The following is a 20,141-nucleotide window of genomic DNA, read 5'->3' on the forward strand; positions in this document are numbered from 1 at the left end:
AAAGTTAACGACGACAGGACGCCGGACGCCGGACGCCGGACGCCAAGTGATGAGAAAAGCTCACTTGGCCCTTCGGGCCAGGTGAGCTAAAAAACCAACATCATTGTGGTACAAAAAAGACTGATATTTTAATGTTTAAATGCAGAGCATTACTTATTTATATGAATACATCATTTAATATAGGTAAATTAGTCATTGACCTCTTTCTAAACAAGCAAAAACACATTGCATCAATTGTTCTACATCTTGTAACTCTGTGAAATTAATCACTAAATAAAAATGACCCTTCACCAGGGGCAATAACTCCTGTCAGTGATGTAGTATTTTTACAATGTTTATAATAATCATCTCTTTTTTTAGTGTTGGAATGAAAGCAACGAAAACTTCAATCACTAAACAACATGCAGTTCTTCATAGATCCAACAAACTTACACTTATTTCTTGTATTAAACTACAGAATCCTTTTAACAAAACATTTCAGAATGATGTTTAATATTTAAAAGACATGTTTTTTTTAAATAAATATGAATGCCCTAAAACTATAAAACAAGCCTTAATTGTTTATCAACAAAAATGCTTTAAATCCCTAAAACATAAAAAAGAAAAAAAGACAAATAAATATGATGTTGCCATGCAACCATATTTCTAATATACAATTTCTAAATAAAAAATAAAAAATTCTCCAATAGGATAAAGCTGTGTTTAACATTATTTCCATAATAAATATTATACTTGTGTAAATTATAACAATATAAAATCTATGTCTGTATATGAAGATATATTCTTTACACTGTACATAAAATGAATGGAATAAAACATAGTGTGCTACACAAGCTGTGTTTTAATTGTATATTTTGGGAAAATTATTGTCTTTTACAGCAGTACTGTACTAGGAAGGTAATAATTCTAAAAATATTTCAGAAATTCTCGAAGTTTTTGTAATAAATGTAAGAAGAAAATATTCATAATGAGGCAAAATATTTAAAGAAACTAAGCACACATAATTAAGTCTTCAAGAAAGAAAGTAACAGATGAAATTGTATATTAACAAGTCTTTCCAGTACACAGATAAGCATTCCCACTACACACAGAAATTTATTTAAGAATTGGAAATTGAATAGAAAATCATACATACAATCACAACAAGGATTTTTGAACTTTGATAATAAATGATTCAGTGTCATCTCATATTTTTGTATGCCACCAATATTGCATTTCATGGATTTATATGTTATTTATATTTAATATGTGTATGTCACATCTGAACACAAGATACATCGACAAAATACCAAAAACTAAAAAAACCCACATACATCAATTATATTATAATAAGGCAAGTTTATCTGTAACTTTTCATAACATTTTTAAATGAGGTTTTTCCTTTACAACTATCAAAATTTGCTGAAGTTGAACCATATTTAAATTGAATAAATAACATCTTAGTCTACCAGTATAATACATGTATTGTGTTTGTAAAATTCAATTTCAGTAGCACATCAAAAGAAACTGACATAAAGGTGTATCTGAAGAACAATGTTCATTAACCAATCAAAACAAATGTTATCAACCATAAACTGTTAAATCTGTCAAATTTTATATTTTTCAAAAAGATAACTGAATTTTTAATTTGATGTTTTGAAATCTATCAAATATCTCTTTTGCCATGTCTCGTTGGATTACTACTCATAAAAGAATGAAATAAACTTATACATATATCCTTCTATTCCCCATGTAGAATGAGACATAATCAGTGACATGTACAGAAAAGACAACAAGGAGGATAAATTTGTACAGAAAAGAAATGAAGATTGCCTTTTCAACATTGAAATGTACTGTTTTGTTTAAGATATATTCTTTCTATGCTAAATGATGTATAGTTATGCAAAGACATATAGATATAATAAAAAAACCATCAAAATTTAAAAGCCAAATAGTTGGCATAAAACATTTAAAAGGAACAAAAGCAATATTCCATTTTAGTGAACAGTTTGTTTTCTATGCTAGTAGTAAAGAATGAGTGAAATTTCAATTATCAAAAGTTTAGGAATATTGTATGAAGAACTATGATTATATTCATATTCGTAAAACAATAAATGCATCTCATTGAACATATTTTTTTCAAGTACATTTAATGACCTTGAATTTGTTATCTCCCTTTTACAACCTACAGTCAAGTTTGGATAAAATTCTGTGAGAATGAATTGAACAATAATCTAGAGGTTCAGTATTCATTAAAGCAAATTTTGTTCTTTGCATTTTAAAATATTAAATGATTTAACGCAACCACAACACTAAAACAATCTCAAACTTCTTTATAACAGTAAACAGTGCTCAATAATTTTTTGAGTTTTACAATATTATGCATGCAAGCAAAATTTCAGCAAACCGTTCATACTGATGACTAGGAACTTCAATATTTCCTCCCTGAAAAACACTGAGTTTCGATGAACAAAATAATTTTCATAGCAGCAGCTTTCAAATGATCTTCACGAAAAATATAAAAATTCGAAAAATGAAGATAGCAAAAAAAAAAACAAAGCTGCAAAAACTGCAATAGCTATAAATGCTTGATGAATAAAAATTTCAAAAAAATCAATTAAAAATGGATTCATAATACTAGTCAATCTAAGGCACTTCTATGTGAATTACTGGCTTATGTGTTAATGACTATCTCATACTGTGGTCAGGCCTAAATAAAAGGTACTATTTGTAAATGTAAAACTCAAGTTACATACTGTATAAGGTTCAGCAATTTCCAGTGCTTCCAACAGTTTCTATTCAATGTAAGGAGAGTTATTTCTGAACAAATTATTTGTAAAACAGATATTTTTTACTTTGCCATCCAAAATAAGTTTTAAGTCATGTTATAATGCAAGCATATGAAGATTAAAAATATGCTTTTTTTCACATTTTAAAAGTTGGGAATAGAAAGGCAGTTTATAAATGACTATAAATTATTTTAAAAGAATGGTTTGTTAGAATTTGTGATAGTTCAATTTCTTATTTCAATAATAGGAATTAAACATATAACAGAGTTGTTTTAAAAAAGGAGGTTTCACTACATAGTTTTCAGCTGAAACAACATAAGCCTTATCTTAAAGAGTATTTAATGTTTTAGACATCATTATCATCTAACTCTCACTTATACAGAGTGCTGAAAAGGTTGACAGTATTAAAACAAATGTTACTATTTAAAACGCTTAAGTACCACACTTGATATCAATATTTCCAAATGTCTTCAAATAAAAAAATACTAAAAAGTTGTTCAACTATCCCAAATACATCACATCTGCCATCAATATAAGTCTTAAGATCCCTAACTGTAGCCTGGTTGTCCATTATGTAAATTTGACCAGTTCTTCAACAACATAATACAACCTTGTCCTACATATTGAGCAATCCCTATGAAGCATGCTGACTGTCAAGTCTACTAAATAGTCTTATTCTTCTAGCACTGTTAGTGGCACTATTGATCACTTCCATCCATCTAAAAAAGAAAATAATTGTTTCATGACAGCTTACAAATGCATTAAGGTTATTGTAATTCTAGACAAAGCACAGAGTATCAGGTTCTTTTTTGGGGTGCGTTTCAGCATTAGACGAGGAGGTTAAATCTCTGCTGTTTTCAATATCTGAATTTTAGTGATTTTTACAGCTCATTTAGATTAAAAAGTTGAGGCATGTAAGACAAACTTGAAGGTAAATTCCAAAAAATATGAAAAAAAAACTGCACATAAAAATTTCCACCATAACTTTAGTTTAACATCCTGTAAATATAAAACTTCATGAAAATACTATTAACCCTGAAATTAAAATGAGTTTTGTCTGTATTTTGTGCATAGGAAAACTTCATCACGTAATTTTATGCCCAATAACCAATACAAGGTGCCAACACTGATTTTTATCATAAACATGAATTTCAGAATTCAAATATCTGTCAAACTTTGAAGCGTTCACATATAAACTAATGTTTATAATTATGGTAACCAAACTTCTCTTGTTTGGCAGTAGGATTCATGCTAAAGTGGAATCCATACAGAATGAATAATACATGCTGCAATGATGTTAAATCTGATGCCCCATGAAAGAACCATGCTCTCAATTACTAAAGGTTCCAGTGTAACAAGGCAAAATTTTAGCCCCTAATCAACAAACTAAACATTCTTTTTTCAGCAGCAGTTTAAATTTCTGCCTTTCATGTTTAGTTGACCTACTTTCAAGAAACAATTTATCAGATTTGATTTCATTATTGATGTATTTCCTACTGGACAATCATTCAATCAACCAGTTAAACCATTCATCGGATTATCTAAAACTCTTCTTATTATTTCTACAAATGTTCTTACCTTTCAAATGTGTATTCACTCTCTGCCCTGAAGAAATATACATGATTTTTGAATTGTAATTTGAATACATGATCTTTATGAATTCCATCTTCATCATCAGGTGTATTAACTGCATAACCTAGTAATGGCAGGCTTGCCAATGGGAAATCATCCTGTAAAAAGTTTAATATGTTAATATGATCTACATATCATTCAAATTACTATTATACACCAATCTATAGTTTGTTTTTATAAATGAGTACAACGGTTTACAATCCATATTTACTGTTGTGTTCTGACATGAGCATAGTGACATAGGAAATTTACAGGATTTTGCATGCATTCCAAAACTCTGCTATCCATTAGTTTATTCAAATGCTTGTCTGTATTATTATTAGCATCGTTTCCATATCTATAATTAAAGGAGGAAATTTTATGACATTCAATTAACATTTTCACAATAAAACAAGAAATATCACATCCATGTTTTATTCATGTACCCAAGGCCAGCAAAACTCTTAAAATGTCTTTTTCATTGATTTTCTTTGTAATTTGATTTTGTTTTTGGATAAGATGCTTTTAAAATTGCCTTTATTCTTTTATTAGCAAATTTTTCATAATCCTCTTTCTTTTGCTATTTTTCAAGCCATCTGTCAAGTCATTTGAAAATTTAATTTTTGTGAAAGAAAACTGTACCATTTTTTAAAAGGATTTCTGCATCTTAAATTATTGTGACATGCATCCTTCTACACCTACCTGATATGTTTTGTAGAAAAATAAACAGAAATTAGTGAAGACAACCCACAATTTCTGCCATCCATTACTGTTCTTAAATTTTCTTAATAAGTAACCACTCATTTGGTTCTACAAAATAAAACAGTACAATTATGTAACAATTTATACACATACATGGGGGAATTTAAGTAAAAGTATTTTGTAAAACTGTTGTAGGGTAATAGTAGTGAAGTATCATTGATATGTCATCAAAACATTTCTTAGAAAGTATAGATTCTACAACTGCATCCAGTGTGAAATTTCTCCACACCAGACAGATAAATTTTAAGTGCAACGCTTGCCAAGGTTTTTCAATATTGAAATTTGTCTCGCCATATTGTATTCTGATCCATGTACATGAGGTTAAGGTCAGACAGACATGTATGCCTTAATTAAAATTACAATATAAAGTTAACCTGTTGCTGATAAAATCTGAAAAACAGACCTAAACAAGAAAACTATAGTATCTACAGACATAACATTGACCCATCAACTACACCTTTCAGTTCATGGTCAGATGAACTCTGTCAGACAGACATGTATATCTTACAACCTTTTCTTACATCAAACAAAGCTTGACCACGAAAACGTTACCTTGTTTTCCGATCCACAAAATGAGCCTTGTCTAATGGATGTGTTTAGTTTTTATCAACTATATCAGATTTTACTTATTTACTTGATTAAGAGGAATACATTTTAATACTTATTAGTGGAAGAAGACGTCAAGTCTTCTGAAGACTTAAGGGGCTGACCATTTGCATTGAGTCTCCGTATGCCGCATTCATTTCGTGTATTACAATTTCAAAACAACTTAGATTCCTGACACCGATTTTTACACATGATTAGGCATCTGAATCATTTAATTTGTAAATTATGATTGTAAAACAATCACTATCGTAAATATGACCCTTTTATTTATGTAAATTATTAGATTTCATCTCATCCACATGAACGTTATTTGTTTACTTGTAACAGGATGTTTTAACTGTAGATATTTGTATTACGCATGCGTGAATCTGGTATCGGGACAACTCGCCCTGTTTACAAGTTCGCCCTTGAAGTTACGAATTTGCCATTCTGCAGACAAAAAGATTTTGTTTTTATATAAATAAAAAGGATATATAAAGTGTTGTCTTTATTCATGGTTTTCCTTTGTCATGTGAATTAGATGCCCTTCGTAACATACATGTGAACCTCCCGTTTAGGAGAAAAAACTCCCGTGTATGAAATTTTTCAGACGCCATATTTGATCATTTCTTACTACTGTACGGGTGTAATTGACACCTGTGTTAAATTTTACCTGAACATCAAAGAAGATGTATAATTATATGGCTTCACTTGACAGCTTGGGTGTCAAACATACTGGTAATCAACGATGTTTACCTCCGGCTAACTGCCGTTGTGTTATCAAAACGATGTGTATTGGGAATATTGAAATACTTTTTTGTTACTTCCCTTTGTTTTATCCTGCTTTCAGTTATTTTGCTTTTAAAAATGTAAATTGTAAAAAGACTATAAATGATTAATATTTAATAAAATAATCATAAAAGGATGTTGATTAAATGAATTTAAATGATTTTGGACAAATAAAAAAATTAAAATTTATAAATTATTTTAGCAATCTAGACCTCCTTTCAAGGATTAAATTGAAGTTTATATCATAATTTTGTTTTTTTAATTAATTTACGATGTTGCAAATATACATGTGGAGCTTATTTCTTTCTTATTTGTCTATACATTTACAAATGATAAGGAGATGAAGACATGAACAAAAATATATACAGATAAGATATATAAATATAATGATTCATTTGCTAGCAGTGAACAATCATTTGTCAAAAACAAAACAAAACAAGAAACAGATTCTTCTTATTATTTTATTTTATTCAAATAGAGAGGCAATAATGGAACTATAAACATTACAATTTCATGGAAATTTGAAGAAAAAACACAATTTCTACATCATTTGGTTACATTTATGACAAAATTTATGTCGATAAAAAAACATGATGTTTTGACCATTCAGTACTTAACCCTTTCCTCCATAATGACGCTTTTTGACGCCACCCCCTTTACTCCATAATGACGCCTTTTGACGCCTGTGTAGTACCTCAGTTGAAACACTTTGACTACAAAGTGTCTGCAGTGGACTCAATAAAATTTGTATCCAATTTGAAAAGGAATATCATAGGAATATTCTACTTAAATTTATTTAATGAAATATTTGTTTTTTGCAATGCATTTTAATACTTTAAAGCCTATTTTCAGCATTTTATTGAAAAATTCTATTTTGTGTTCTTTTTTTACAGTGGGTTGTGATGATCTTCCTGTTAGGTTACCCTCATTTGGAGTGTTGTTCCCAACCTGTTAAAGGTCCATCTTTGTGCATAATTCAAAATTGGAAATTTCAACAAGCATCTAATATTCTTAATCTGGAAAATAAACCCTGGTCTGCTAGCTTCATGTATATTTTTTCTACCGATTTAATATATAACTAGAATCATGCAAACAGACTTAAGGAAAAGGCATGTAAGTTCATCATACAAATATGACACTTTTTCTAGACAATCCAGATCTTGCAAAATACGTCGCTAAAAATTGTAACCTTTAAAATTGTTGTGCAGTAAAAACCCATATGGGAACTTTCAAAAGTTGGCAGGTATGTAACAAGTCTTACTATTTTTATGCTCCATTTATGGGCAATATGTTTTCTAGTCTGTCCGTCCGTCCTGCTTCTGGTTATAAAGTTTATGGTCGAGGTAGTTTTTGATGAAGTTGAAATCCAATCAACTTGAAACTTAGTACACATGTGTTCCTCTTGATATGATCTTCTTAATTACTGCCAAATTAAAGATTTTACCTAATTTTCATAGTCAACTGAACATAGAAAATGATTGTACGGATGGGAAATCCATGTACTTATGACCTTTTCTTGTTTGAAGAAAAAAAATACATTTTAACGATAATGGAACAAAGCAGCCTGGGTAAGTGGGGCTGCTTTTATGGTAATTCAAGTTACCTTTTATTCACCTTCTTCCACTTCAGAGCTATCAGCTCTTTGATTTTAATTGTTTTTTGTCAAGTTCACCAAAATAAAACTAATGATGTCAGCTTTCTAAAATTACTGTGAACTCATCATTTGAATTCAATAAGGTTCGCTGTTGTTACAAATCTCTGACAGAACTTACATTTAACATAGAACCCAAACCAAACACAATACTCTTTCTGCTGATAAATATAACTATTGTATTAAGTTTTGTTATTGGTTTCGGGGTACATGCTAAAGGAAGAAAAATATGAAATCATTAACACATGAGATTTCAAGCTGCAACTTTTAAATTACCAAAAAAACCTTACCCTGACCGACTTTTCATGGTCTCTGAGACTAACACTGGTATTTCTGTGCCAACATACATGCATAGTAGTATTAGATCTATGATGTATTTGTTTCTCTGGTACATGACCATTAATTTCTGGAGTTTCACCATCAACATTTTCTGAGGAACCTTTAAAGAAAACATTATAAACTTTTGGTTATGCTGAACTAGACACAAAATTTATTTACTCAATTTCAAGTGCATGAAAATATAATATGTTCATAAGTACCATTAAAGATTTGAAAAACATTTAAAAATTCATACCTTTAAAAGAGTGAACATGTAGAAATGTCTCACAAACATGATTAAGTATGATTGAATATGTTGAAAATCTATTATTCTGACAGCAAAATGCAAATCTCTAGGAATAGGAATCTTACAACAACCTATAGGATATCATAGCATTGTTTACAACAGAGTTTACAGATTAAATAGATAGATAAGTGTCCTTACAAACAACGGTATATTGCTGGGTCTTCACGAAACCTCTTTCTAAATTATTAACATCTATTTTATCAGCAATCAAAGACGGGCTTCAAAGTTATTGTGAAACTGCCTATTCTAGAGGTGGCGTGAATCAGATGTGGATACTTAAAAATTCCAAAGATCTTTTAGAGTACATACAATCTAACTCTCTTTCATCTTGGAACAGTATTAAAACATTTGACTTTTCTACTCTTTACACAAGTATTCCACATTCCAAACTAAGAGACAAATTGAAAGAGTTGGTATTGCTTTGCTTCATAAAAAAGAATGGCCAACGTAGATACATGCATCTTGTCTTAGGGAGGGATAAATCCTACTTTGTAAAGGAACACTCTGATTCAAACAAATAATTCTCTGAAACTGATATTATCAAGATGCTTGATTTCTTGATTGACAACATATTTGTTACGTTTGGAGGATGTGTTTTTCAACAGACTGTCGGCATTCCAATGGGAACAAACTGTGCCCCTCTACTTGCTGACTTGTTTCTTTATTATTATGAGGCTGACTTCATGCAGGAACTTCTTAGGAAGAAAGATAAGAAGTTAGCAATATCCTTTAACTCTACTTTCCGCTATATAGATGATGTTCTTTCACTAAATAATTCAAAATTTTGTGACTATGTGGAACGCATCTATTCCATGGAGCTAGAGATAAAGAATACTACAGATACAGTTAAGTCGGCCTCATATCTTGACTTACATCTAAAAATTGACAATGAGGGTCGGTTGAAAACAAAACTTTACGACAAAAGAGATGATTTTAGCTTTCCAATTGTGAACTTTCCATTTCTAAGTAGTAACATTCCAGCAGCACCTGCATACGGGGTACATATCTCCCAATTGATACGATATTCCCGTGCTTGCATTTCCTATCATGATTTTCTTGATAGAGGGTTGCTGCTCATAAGGAAGCTATTAAACCAAGAGTTTCAAATGGTGAAATTGAAATCATCCCTTCGTAAATTTTACGGACGCCATCACAAGTTGGTTGACCCTTATAGAATAACCGTTTCACAAATGCTATCGGATATGTTCCTTACGTCGTAACTACAATCCCCTTACCTTTCATGAATGTGACCTACCGAATAAGACTATTTACCTGATTTGTTATCACATAAGCAACACGACGGGTGCCACATGTGGAGCAGGATCTGCTTACCCTTCCGGAGCACCTGAGATCACCCCAAGTTTTTTGGTGGGGTTCGTGTTGTTTATTCTTTAGTTTTCTATGTTGTGTCATGTGTGCTGTTGTTTGTTTGTCTTTTTCATTTTTAGCCATGGCGTTGTCAGTTTGTTTTAGATTTATAAGTTTGACTGTCCCTTTGGTATCTTTCGTCCCTCTTTTACAGAGAAGCAAATGTATGTTGACATTAATAGTACATGATTTATGTTTAATGTCTTACTTGTAGATGCTTTTAGACTAGCATATTTAAGTTTACTTTCTTACTTGTAGATGATTTAAGACTAGCATATTTAAGTTTACTATCGTTTCTATTTCCAGAAGATATTATGGCTTCATTCAAGTCCTCTATCCATTTATCTTTCTCCTCTTGTGAACTGAAAACAGAAAAGGAAATAATAAGTATGACTCTTTCCTACATATAAGATGCATTGAAATATGTTTTTAAGCAGACTCTAAGAAAAAAACATAATCAAACATTCACAAAAATATAAGGTTTCTTCAACTTGCTTAAGTTGATACCTTCTAATTTAGTGTGATAAAAAGAAATCTACACCATAGAATTTTAAGATAAATTATGAGAAGATAGCTAGAATAATATTCTTACAGGTAAAACAAATGAGGTCACTTGACCATTGTTCTTGCTAAATGATAACCAGGTGCTCCGCAGGGCGCAGCTTTATACCACCGCAGAGGTCGAACCCTGAACAGTTGGGGCAAGTATGGACAAAACATTCAAGCGTGATACAGCTCTGAATTTGGATTGTGATCAAATTTTTGACATTACATGTTTTTTTTTACACAAAACAAATGTCAAGATTTTACAAATCAATTAAAGATTTCTTCTTCAAACTTTTTAAATCTAAAATTAAATAGTTGACACAGCATAGGTTTCTGACACAGAATGAATGTGGTCTAATGAACTTAAAAGGTTTTTTTTGCCTTTGAGCAATTCACTATGCTGTTGAATATTAATCCTCTCAAAAAAATGTTTGAAGAAATTTTCTTTTTATTTATGAAATCTAAAATGAGAAAAATTTACCCCCCCCCCCCTTTTTTTCACATCCCTGTTTCCCTTTTTCCAAAACTGATATCAATTCAAATTTCTAATGGAGTTTGCAACAATAACTACTCTTTTAAATACATCATAAAATATTAAAATGTAAAATAAAGTGCTTGTTATCACTGAATGGTAAAGATTGGTTGGTAGTAAAAGTGAATATACATTGTTTATTGTATAAAACAATAAAAAAAACTTCATCAGCAACATTTTATATTGGCAAATTTCCAATGAAGTTATTTACATAAAGTTATTGGCAAATAAAAATAGAAAATGACATCATAGTCATGTCTGGCAAATGTCCAACATACATTATCTAACCAGATGCTCCGCAGGGCGTAGCTTTATACGACCGCAGAGGTTGAACCCTGAACGGTTGGGGCAAGTATGGACACAACATTCAAGCTGGATTCAGCTCTAAATTTGGATTGTGATTAAATAGTTGACACATCATAGGTTTCTGACACAGAATGAATGTGTTCTAATGAACTTAAAATTTTTGTTTTCTCTTAGAGCAATTCACTATGCTATTGAATATTAATCCTCTCAAAAAAATGTTTGAAGAAATTTTCTTTTTTATTTATGAAATTTCAAATGAGAAAAATTGAACCCAATTTTTTTAATCACATTCCCCTTTCCCTTATTCCAAAACTAATCTCAATTAAAATTTCTAATGGAGTTTGCAACAATAACTACTCATTTAAATACATCATAAAATATTAAGATGTAAAAAAACTGCTTGTTATCACTGAATGGTAAAGATTATTTTAATTTATCAGTTGGTAGTAAAAAGTGAATATACATTGTATATTGTATATAACAAAGATTTAAGTTGATTCTGGACAAAGAAAGATAACTCCAATTAAAAAAAAATCTTGCTATTGCACAATATTTTGCAATTAGATATTTCTTGCTTACTATTCTGGACAAAGAAAGATAACTCTAATTAAAAAAAAATTTGCTATTTCACAATATTGTGCAATTAGATATTTCTTGCCATTGCGCAATACTGTGCAATTGAAAAGACTTGCTATTGCACAATACTTAATATAATAATTTTAGATCCTGATTTGGACCAACTTGAAAACTGGGCCCATAATAAAAAATCTAAGTACATTTTTGGATTCAGCATATCAAAGAACCCCACGATTTCAATTTTTGTTAAAATCAGACTAAGTTTAATTTTGGACCCTTTGGACTTTAGTGTAGACCAATTTGAAAACAGGACCAAAAATGAAGAATCTACATACACAGTTAGATTTGGTATATCAAAGAACCCCATTTATTCAATTTTTGATGAAATCAAACAAAGTTTAATTTTGGACCCCGATTTGGACCAACTTGAAAACTGGGCCAATAATCAAGAATCTTAGTACATTTTTAGATTCAGCATATCAAAGAACCTAACTGATTCATTTTTTTGTTTTTTAATTTTGGACCCTTTGGACCTTAATGTAGACCAATTTGAAAACGGGACCAAAAGTTAAGAATCTACATACACAGTCATGACAGTTAGATTCGGCATATCAAAGAACCCCAATTATTCAATTTTGATGAAATCAAACAAAGTTTAAATTTGGACCCTTTGGGCCCCTTATTCTGTTGGGACCAAAACTCCCAAAATCAATACCAACTTCCTTTTATGGTCATAAACCTTGTGTTTAAATTTCATAGATTTCTATTTACTTATACAAATGTTATGGTGCGAAAACCAAGAAAAATGCTTATTTGGGTCCCTTTTTGGCCCCTAATTCCTAAATTGTTGGGACCTTAACTCCCAAAATCAATACCAACCTTCCTTTTGTAGTCATTAACATTGTGTTTAAATTTCATTGATTTCTATTTACTTAAACTAAAGTTATTGTGCGAAAACCAAGAATAATGCTTATTTGGGCCCTTTTTTGGCCCCTAATTCCTAAACTATTGAAACCAAAACTCCCAAAATCAATCCCAACCGTTCTTTTGTGGTCATAAACCTTGTGTCAAAATTTCATAGATTTCTATTAACTTAAACTAAAGTTATAGTGCGAAAACCAAGAAAATGCTTATTTGGGCCCTTTTTGGCCCCTAATTCCTAAAATGTTGGGACCAAAACTCCCAAAATCAATACCAACCTTCCTTTTGTGGTCATAAACCTTGTGTTAAAATTTCATAGATTTCCATTCACTTTTACTAAAGTTAGAGTGCGAAAACTAAAAGTATTCGGACGACGATGACGACGACGACGACACCAACGTGATAGCAATATACGACGAAAAATATTTCAAATTTTGCGGTCGTATAAAAACATTTTAGATAAGATAAGGAAAAAAAGCTTCATCAGCAACATTTTATATTGGCAAATTTCCATTTAAGTTATTTACATAAAGTTATTGGCAAATAAAAATAGAAAATGACATCATAGTCATGTCTGGCAAATTTCCAACATATATTATCAACTTCTATTCTATACAAAGAAAGATAACTCCAATTGAAAATTAATTGCTATTGCACAATATTGTGCAATTAGATATTTCTTGCTATTGTGCAATACTGTGCAATTGAAAATTTCTTGCTATTGCACAATACTTGATATCGAATCCTGATTTGGACCAACTTAAAAACTGGGCCAATAATCGAAAATCAAAGTACATATTTAGATAAAGCATATCAAATAAGCCCAAGAATTTAATTTTTGTTAAAATCAAACTTAGTTTAATTTTGGACCCTTTGGACCTTAATGTAGACCAATTTGAAAACTGGACCAAAAATTAAGAATCTACATACACAGTTAGATTTGGCATATCAAAGAACCCATTTATTCAATTTTTGATGAAATCAAACAAAGTTTAATTTTGGACCCCCATTTGGACCAACTTGAAAACTGGGCCAATAATTAAAAATCAAAGTACATTTTTTAATTCAGCATATCAAAGAACCCCAAGGATTCAATTTTTGTTAAAATCAAACTTAGTTTAATTTTGGACCCTTTGGACCTTAATGTAGACCAATTTGAAAACGGGACCAAAAATTAAGAATCTACATACATAGTTAGATTCGGCATATCGAAGAACCCCAATTATTCAATTTTTGATGAAATCACACAAAGTTCAATTTTGGACCCTTTGGGCCCCTTATTCCTAAACTGTTGGGACCAAAACTCCCAAAATCAAACCCAACCTTCCTTTTGTGGTCATAAACCTTGTGTTAAAATTTCATTGATTTCTATTTACTTATACTAAAGTTATTGTGCGAAAACAAAAAATAATGCTTATTTGGGCCCCTTTTTGGCCCCTAATTCATAAACTGTTGAGACCTCAACTCCAAAAATCAATCCCAACCTTCCTTTTGTGGTCATAAACCTTGTGTTAAAATTTCATTGATTTCTATTTACTTAAACTAAAGTTATTGTGCGAAAACCAAGAATAATGCTTATTTGGGCCCTTTTTTGGCCCTTCCTAAACTGTTGGAACCAAAACTCCCAAAATCAATCCCAACCTTCCTATTGTGGTCATAAACCTTGTGTCAAAATTTCATAGATTTCTATTCACTTAAACTAAAGTTATATTGCGAAAACCAAGAAAATGCTTATTTGGGCCCTTTTTGGCCCCTAATTCCTAAAATGTTAAGACCAAAACTCCCAAAATCAATCCCAACCTTCCTTTTGTGGTCATAAACCTTGTGTTAAAATTTCATTGATTTCTATTCACTTTTACTAAAGTTAGAGTGCGAAAACTAAAAGTATTCGGACGACGACGACGCCAACGTGATAGCAATATACGACGAAAAAATTAAATTTTTTGCGGTCGTATAAAAAAGGTAAATTCACAACAGATTGGATCACAAAAGTTACTTTATCTTCCATTAAATCTAAGTTATCTCACCTTATGTGGAAAGTTAATCCACTTACCTGGCAGCTACAAGTATACATTTATTTCCACCATAAATGGCAAAACTATTTGCTACAGCCATTTTGGCATGGTCAGATTCTTCAACCTGGAAAATAAATTAAAACTTTACTCATCAGGCAATATAGGAAAGGTGTACTGACATAAGTAGTCTCTAAACACATTAGCTCCAAATGGAGCTTTCGTTAGTAGAAGCCATATTAACTATGTGTATCAGTGAGAAAAATGTAAAAGCATAAAAATATAGAATATATACCAATACACATAATTAACAGCGCCTGGTGATGTTTTATAGCCTGACCGGTTTCGGTCTGTAAAGGACCTTCATCAGAGGCAGAATGATGAATTAATGTTTGCACCCTATTTATATAGATATGGTAACCGGTGGTTGAGTTAATCGGCGGTTGAGTTTACTGGCGGTTGAGTTAACCGGCGGTTGAGTTAACTGGCGGTTGAGTTATCCAGCAGTTCAGATTAAACTGGTGGTTTGTTTAACTGGCGGTTGAGTTAACCGGTGGTTGAGATTTAACCGGCGGTTCAGAGTGAACCGGCGGATCAAAGTTATCCAGTGGATAAATATGTATCTTGTTGATATCTAAAAAGGTTCAATTATCCTTTCAGTGGGATTTTTCATGGTTACAGTTATCTATATTTAGCTAATGTACATGTTACAGTAAACTTTCTTTACATGTTACGGTAAACTTTTCGACATTATACGGTAATCATGTGACCTGATGATATAACCATATTTGGGCTTTAGCATTGGGTAAAGGGTGTTTTAATAATTTAAGAAGTACATGGTAATCATTTAGTCTTGATCTTTGGCTTATGATTCACCTAAATATCAAGTCTTGGAATAGTATGTCATGGTAGTCATGTGATCTTGATATTTGGCTTATGATACACCTAAATATCAAGTCTTGAAATAGTACTTCCTAGTAGTCATGCAGTCTTGATCTCAGGCTTATGATACACCTGAATATCAAGTCCTGAAATAGTAATTCTGATGAATTCTGATGAAGGTCCTTTTCGGACCGAAACCGGTCAGGCTATAAAACATCACCAGGCGCTGTTAATTATGTGTATTGGTATATATACTATATTTTTATGCTAAAACTTTACTCATCCTTTATCCTTTAACTGTTCAACTTAAAAACATATTTATCTTGTTTGATTTTAATCTTAAATGTATGCTGTCATTATCTTATGAAATGTATTAAAAATTCTTTATTTCAGGTTTATGACAAAGTCCTCTAACATTTTTCAAAAAAGAAAAAGATTTTTTTTCTTTTCTTCAAATTGTTTAAAATAGTCTTTTTGTCAATAAGGGATATTTCTTGCTTTCTAAAAGAAGTCATTAAATGTTTTACTGATTCTGTGAACAATGATGGCCCTTCGATTATGTTTTTTAACATTTTTTTTTATGTAAGATATACTTACAATCATTCCTCTAAGCGGAAGTTGTCCATGAACTTTGAACTGTAGTAAGGATGATGCTGTACGACTAGAATATAACAATATATCTGAAAACTGAAAAGAAAAGATGGATAATTACAAAGTTGACATAAACATACAATCTGTTAACTCAAATTCCTTTAATGGTAATGTATTTGTTTCCCATTTTACATAAGTTTAGAAGAAAGCTAGAAGTCACAAAGCCTAAACAAAGTTATATTTTTATTTTTTTCAAGTTCTGTCTACCATTAACTGAAAGTACTTATTTACACACTTGTGATATGTTCTAAAAACAATTTACAAGCCTTTTCAACTTCTACTTAACAGGCTTTTTAATGAAAATACTGCAAACAATCACACATCATTTGAAAATTTCTTACCAAGAAAAACATTCTTTGTTGATATCCCTTCCTTGAAAATTTCTGTAAACATCCTTCTCTAATAAAATTCTGTAAAGACAAATAAAGAAATATGACTAAGGAAAAGGCATTGTACATGCTTGTCTGTCTATTTATGTTCATATCTATTTCAATATTAGGTCATATGACAATAATCATTCTTCAGTGGTCATCTGTATGGTTAATTTGATGACCTCCAGATATACAAACAAAATACTGACAAATTAGGATGATTCCATGGTTTTTCATTGTTTCATTAAAATATGTAATTCAAATACAAGATTTAGAGTTAATTTGGTGAGGGTGAATTTGACAGCTAATACCCCTATAAAGTATGTGGCTTAAAAAATGTGAAGAACAAGCAATAGGATCAAATAGAAACCTCCTGAAAAGCTTAGATGTAACAGTAACCTTATAATTAACACTAACATTATTATTATCTGCAGCTATAACTGTATTATAACGGTCCAACACAGAGTTATCATTACAAAGTTTGACTGTATTATAACTATATGGTCCAACACAGAGTTATCATTACAAAGTTTGACTGTATTATAACTATATGGTCCAACACAGAGTTATCATTACAAAGTTTGACTGTACTATAACTATATGGTCCAACACAGAGTTATCATTACAAAGTTTGACTGTATTATAACTATATGGTCCAACACAGAGTTATCATTACAAAGTTTGACTGTATTATAACTATATGGTCCAACACAGAGTTATCATTACAAAGTTTGACTGTAAAACTTACTCTATCAGGATCGACTAAAGTATCTATTCCTATCATATCTCTCTGCAGCTCTATTAATTTCTGTAAATTCTCCTAAAATGAAGAATTTCAAAAATATTAACTTTTCACAAAAGCTGCTATTTGGTACTTCTTTTACATTGCTTATTAAATAGTTGATTATTTTAAACATAAGAATATCATGCTTAACCTGGAACTTGTGGTGATTTTGTCTGCAATTTTAATTCTGGATATGATCCATAAAACTGAAATATTTCCAACTTAGGACCATTGCATTATTTGATTGTTTTTATGCCCCATTTATGGGTGTTTTCTGGTCTGTGCGTCCGTTTGTTGGTCCGTCCATTCGTCTGTCCAGCTTCAGGTTAAAGTTTTTGGTGGAGGTAGTTTTTGATGAAGTTGAAGTCCAATCAACTTGAAACTTGGTAAACATGTTCCCTATGATATGATCTTTCTAATTTAAGGAGGCTCGCGGGTATAAGATTTTCAGAAAAAAATTAAACATTTATTTTTCATTACAAATTTTATTAATTACCTTTAGAAGTTGTTACTTTATCATATGGTACAAAAATTATTCCCAAAAATCAGTTCGTGTTAGCCCCTGGTGACTTTTAAAATGTAGATATCATTGAAAAAGCTCCAAATTATCTCCCTTTGGTGCAAAAATGCCATTTTTTGGCATTAAAATTTAAATATCTTTTTTAACTCATCAGTGACCTATATTTTTTATTGTTATTTTCGAATAAGCTGTACATAAACTAAATAATTGTAAAATTTTAGCGATTTCTGTAATTTAGTTCTTTTTTTATTTCGATATTACCTCTTTTTCTCCTATCAGTTCAACAGAAAATAAGTATTTTTACAAAAATGTATGCTTCTTTCAAAGGCAGGTTGTGAGCGTAAATGGACGGTGACCCCATTTTTTTATTTCATTTTTCTATTAAGTATAAGATAAAGTTTCTTTATAGAAAAATACAGCGAAATCCTATATTAAATTAAAAAAATGATTTAGACCCGCGAGCCCCCTTAATGGCAAATAAGAGATTTCATCCCATTTTCACAGTCAACTGAACATAGAAAATGATAGTGCAGATGGGGCATCCATGTACTTGGGACACATTCTTCTTTTCAATATTATTATATCTTTTTTTTTTCCAATTCTGAACTTTGTAAACATTCCTTTAATTTATCAAATTAAGAAGATGTGGTATAATTGCCAAAAAGACATCTATCATGCGGACACCAAATAATAATGGCTGCAGACTGATTCATTTAAATACATTAACATTTAATTCCAATTAAAATCTTACTTCCAGTTTCATTCTGTCTTTACATTCAGAAACTGCATCAGTGAAATTCTTCAGACAAGCTGTAAATGAAAAACATATATTTTGTCAATATGCATTTATCATTTATATTGAACATTCATTCAAAACTACCATGGTTTTCTCTCAATATTTCCATTGCAAGTAGGTCAAATATTAACTTGTCCATGCGTGTCAAAAATTTCTATCCTGATCATATGCTGAATACAAATAACTAAGCAGTGTATTTTAAGGTTACATTTCTACAAATTCAAAAGTTTTTGCAATGTATTTTAGTATTACAAAAAATTACAAAGATTATGGTTTTGCAAAAATAAAAACTTGCATTGTAAATTATTCAATTGGTTACTGACATTTATCCAACATAATTTTTTTTCTTAGAAGAGCATTTTTTATGTTACTTTATAGTTCCAGTATTCATTCATCATGTCAAGCATGTAATACATCTATAATGGTGTAACACATATGATTTTTTTTAATCTATTTTCCTTATTTTTCTACTTTGGACCATCTTCATCTTTAATAAAATCCTACAAAAATGTTTGTGTGGGCATTGACAACAAGCCCTGTAAATATATATGTTCTGATCACTTACCATCACAGTCAGCATAATCCTGATGATCCATAGAATAGTGCTTTGTTATTCCTGAAACAGGGTTAAACAAATTAAATGAAAAATTCATACATACTTAGTACAAGAAAATTTCACAGGAGTCAAGAAGTTAAAGTTTTTTTCATTTATAATATAATTTTAAGTGTTGTTACTCGCTAGGCATAAATAGTGAGCCTTCACATCTTATTTGTTTAACTAAGTCTTTTAACGTACTTTGTCAGTGGTCTACACTAAAACTGATTACAATAGATTATTCTTCAAGGAAGACAATGTGATAACTTTTTCTGAGATTTCAAAAAATTCTTCATAAATTGATTTATACTACTGTAGTTTCAGCAATTATTGAGAAAAATGTGACAGGGTTATACAATGTATTCGCAATAATTAAAACTCACATTTAAATGATTTTGAATTCCTTTTTTATGAATTAAATCTCAATGTCGCAAAAATTAGATTACATTTTAGTCTAAAATGACAAAATCGCAATAATAAATGCATGCAA

At 30.6% G+C, this 20,141-nt stretch overlaps 1 protein-coding gene across 4 annotated transcripts in view; it reads right to left on the reverse strand.

Moving 5' to 3' along the window:
• Positions 1–2,297: 2,297 nt before the first annotated feature.
• Positions 2,298–20,141, reverse strand: part of LOC139514624 (FERM, ARHGEF and pleckstrin domain-containing protein 2-like) — a 96,002-nt gene continuing 78,158 nt past the window's right edge. For all 4 annotated transcript variants that reach the window (XM_071304070.1, XM_071304069.1, XM_071304068.1 and 1 more), the window contains 11 exons: positions 19,622–19,672; positions 19,012–19,070; positions 17,705–17,776; positions 16,927–16,995; positions 16,532–16,621; positions 15,094–15,179; positions 10,412–10,521; positions 8,457–8,605; positions 5,082–5,189; positions 4,347–4,498; positions 2,298–3,487 (listed from right to left, as the gene is read on the reverse strand). In XM_071304070.1, the coding sequence (XP_071160171.1) occupies positions 3,403–3,487; positions 4,347–4,498; positions 5,082–5,189; positions 8,457–8,605; positions 10,412–10,521; positions 15,094–15,179; positions 16,532–16,621; positions 16,927–16,995; positions 17,705–17,776; positions 19,012–19,070; positions 19,622–19,672 (1,031 nt within the window). In that variant the 3' untranslated portion in view covers positions 2,298–3,402. The remainder of the gene's footprint in view (positions 3,488–4,346; positions 4,499–5,081; positions 5,190–8,456; positions 8,606–10,411; positions 10,522–15,093; positions 15,180–16,531; positions 16,622–16,926; positions 16,996–17,704; positions 17,777–19,011; positions 19,071–19,621; positions 19,673–20,141) is intronic.

This window comes from Mytilus edulis, chromosome 3 (assembly GCF_963676685.1).
Source record: "Mytilus edulis chromosome 3, xbMytEdul2.2, whole genome shotgun sequence".
Lineage (NCBI taxonomy): Eukaryota > Metazoa > Mollusca > Bivalvia > Mytilida > Mytilidae > Mytilus > Mytilus edulis.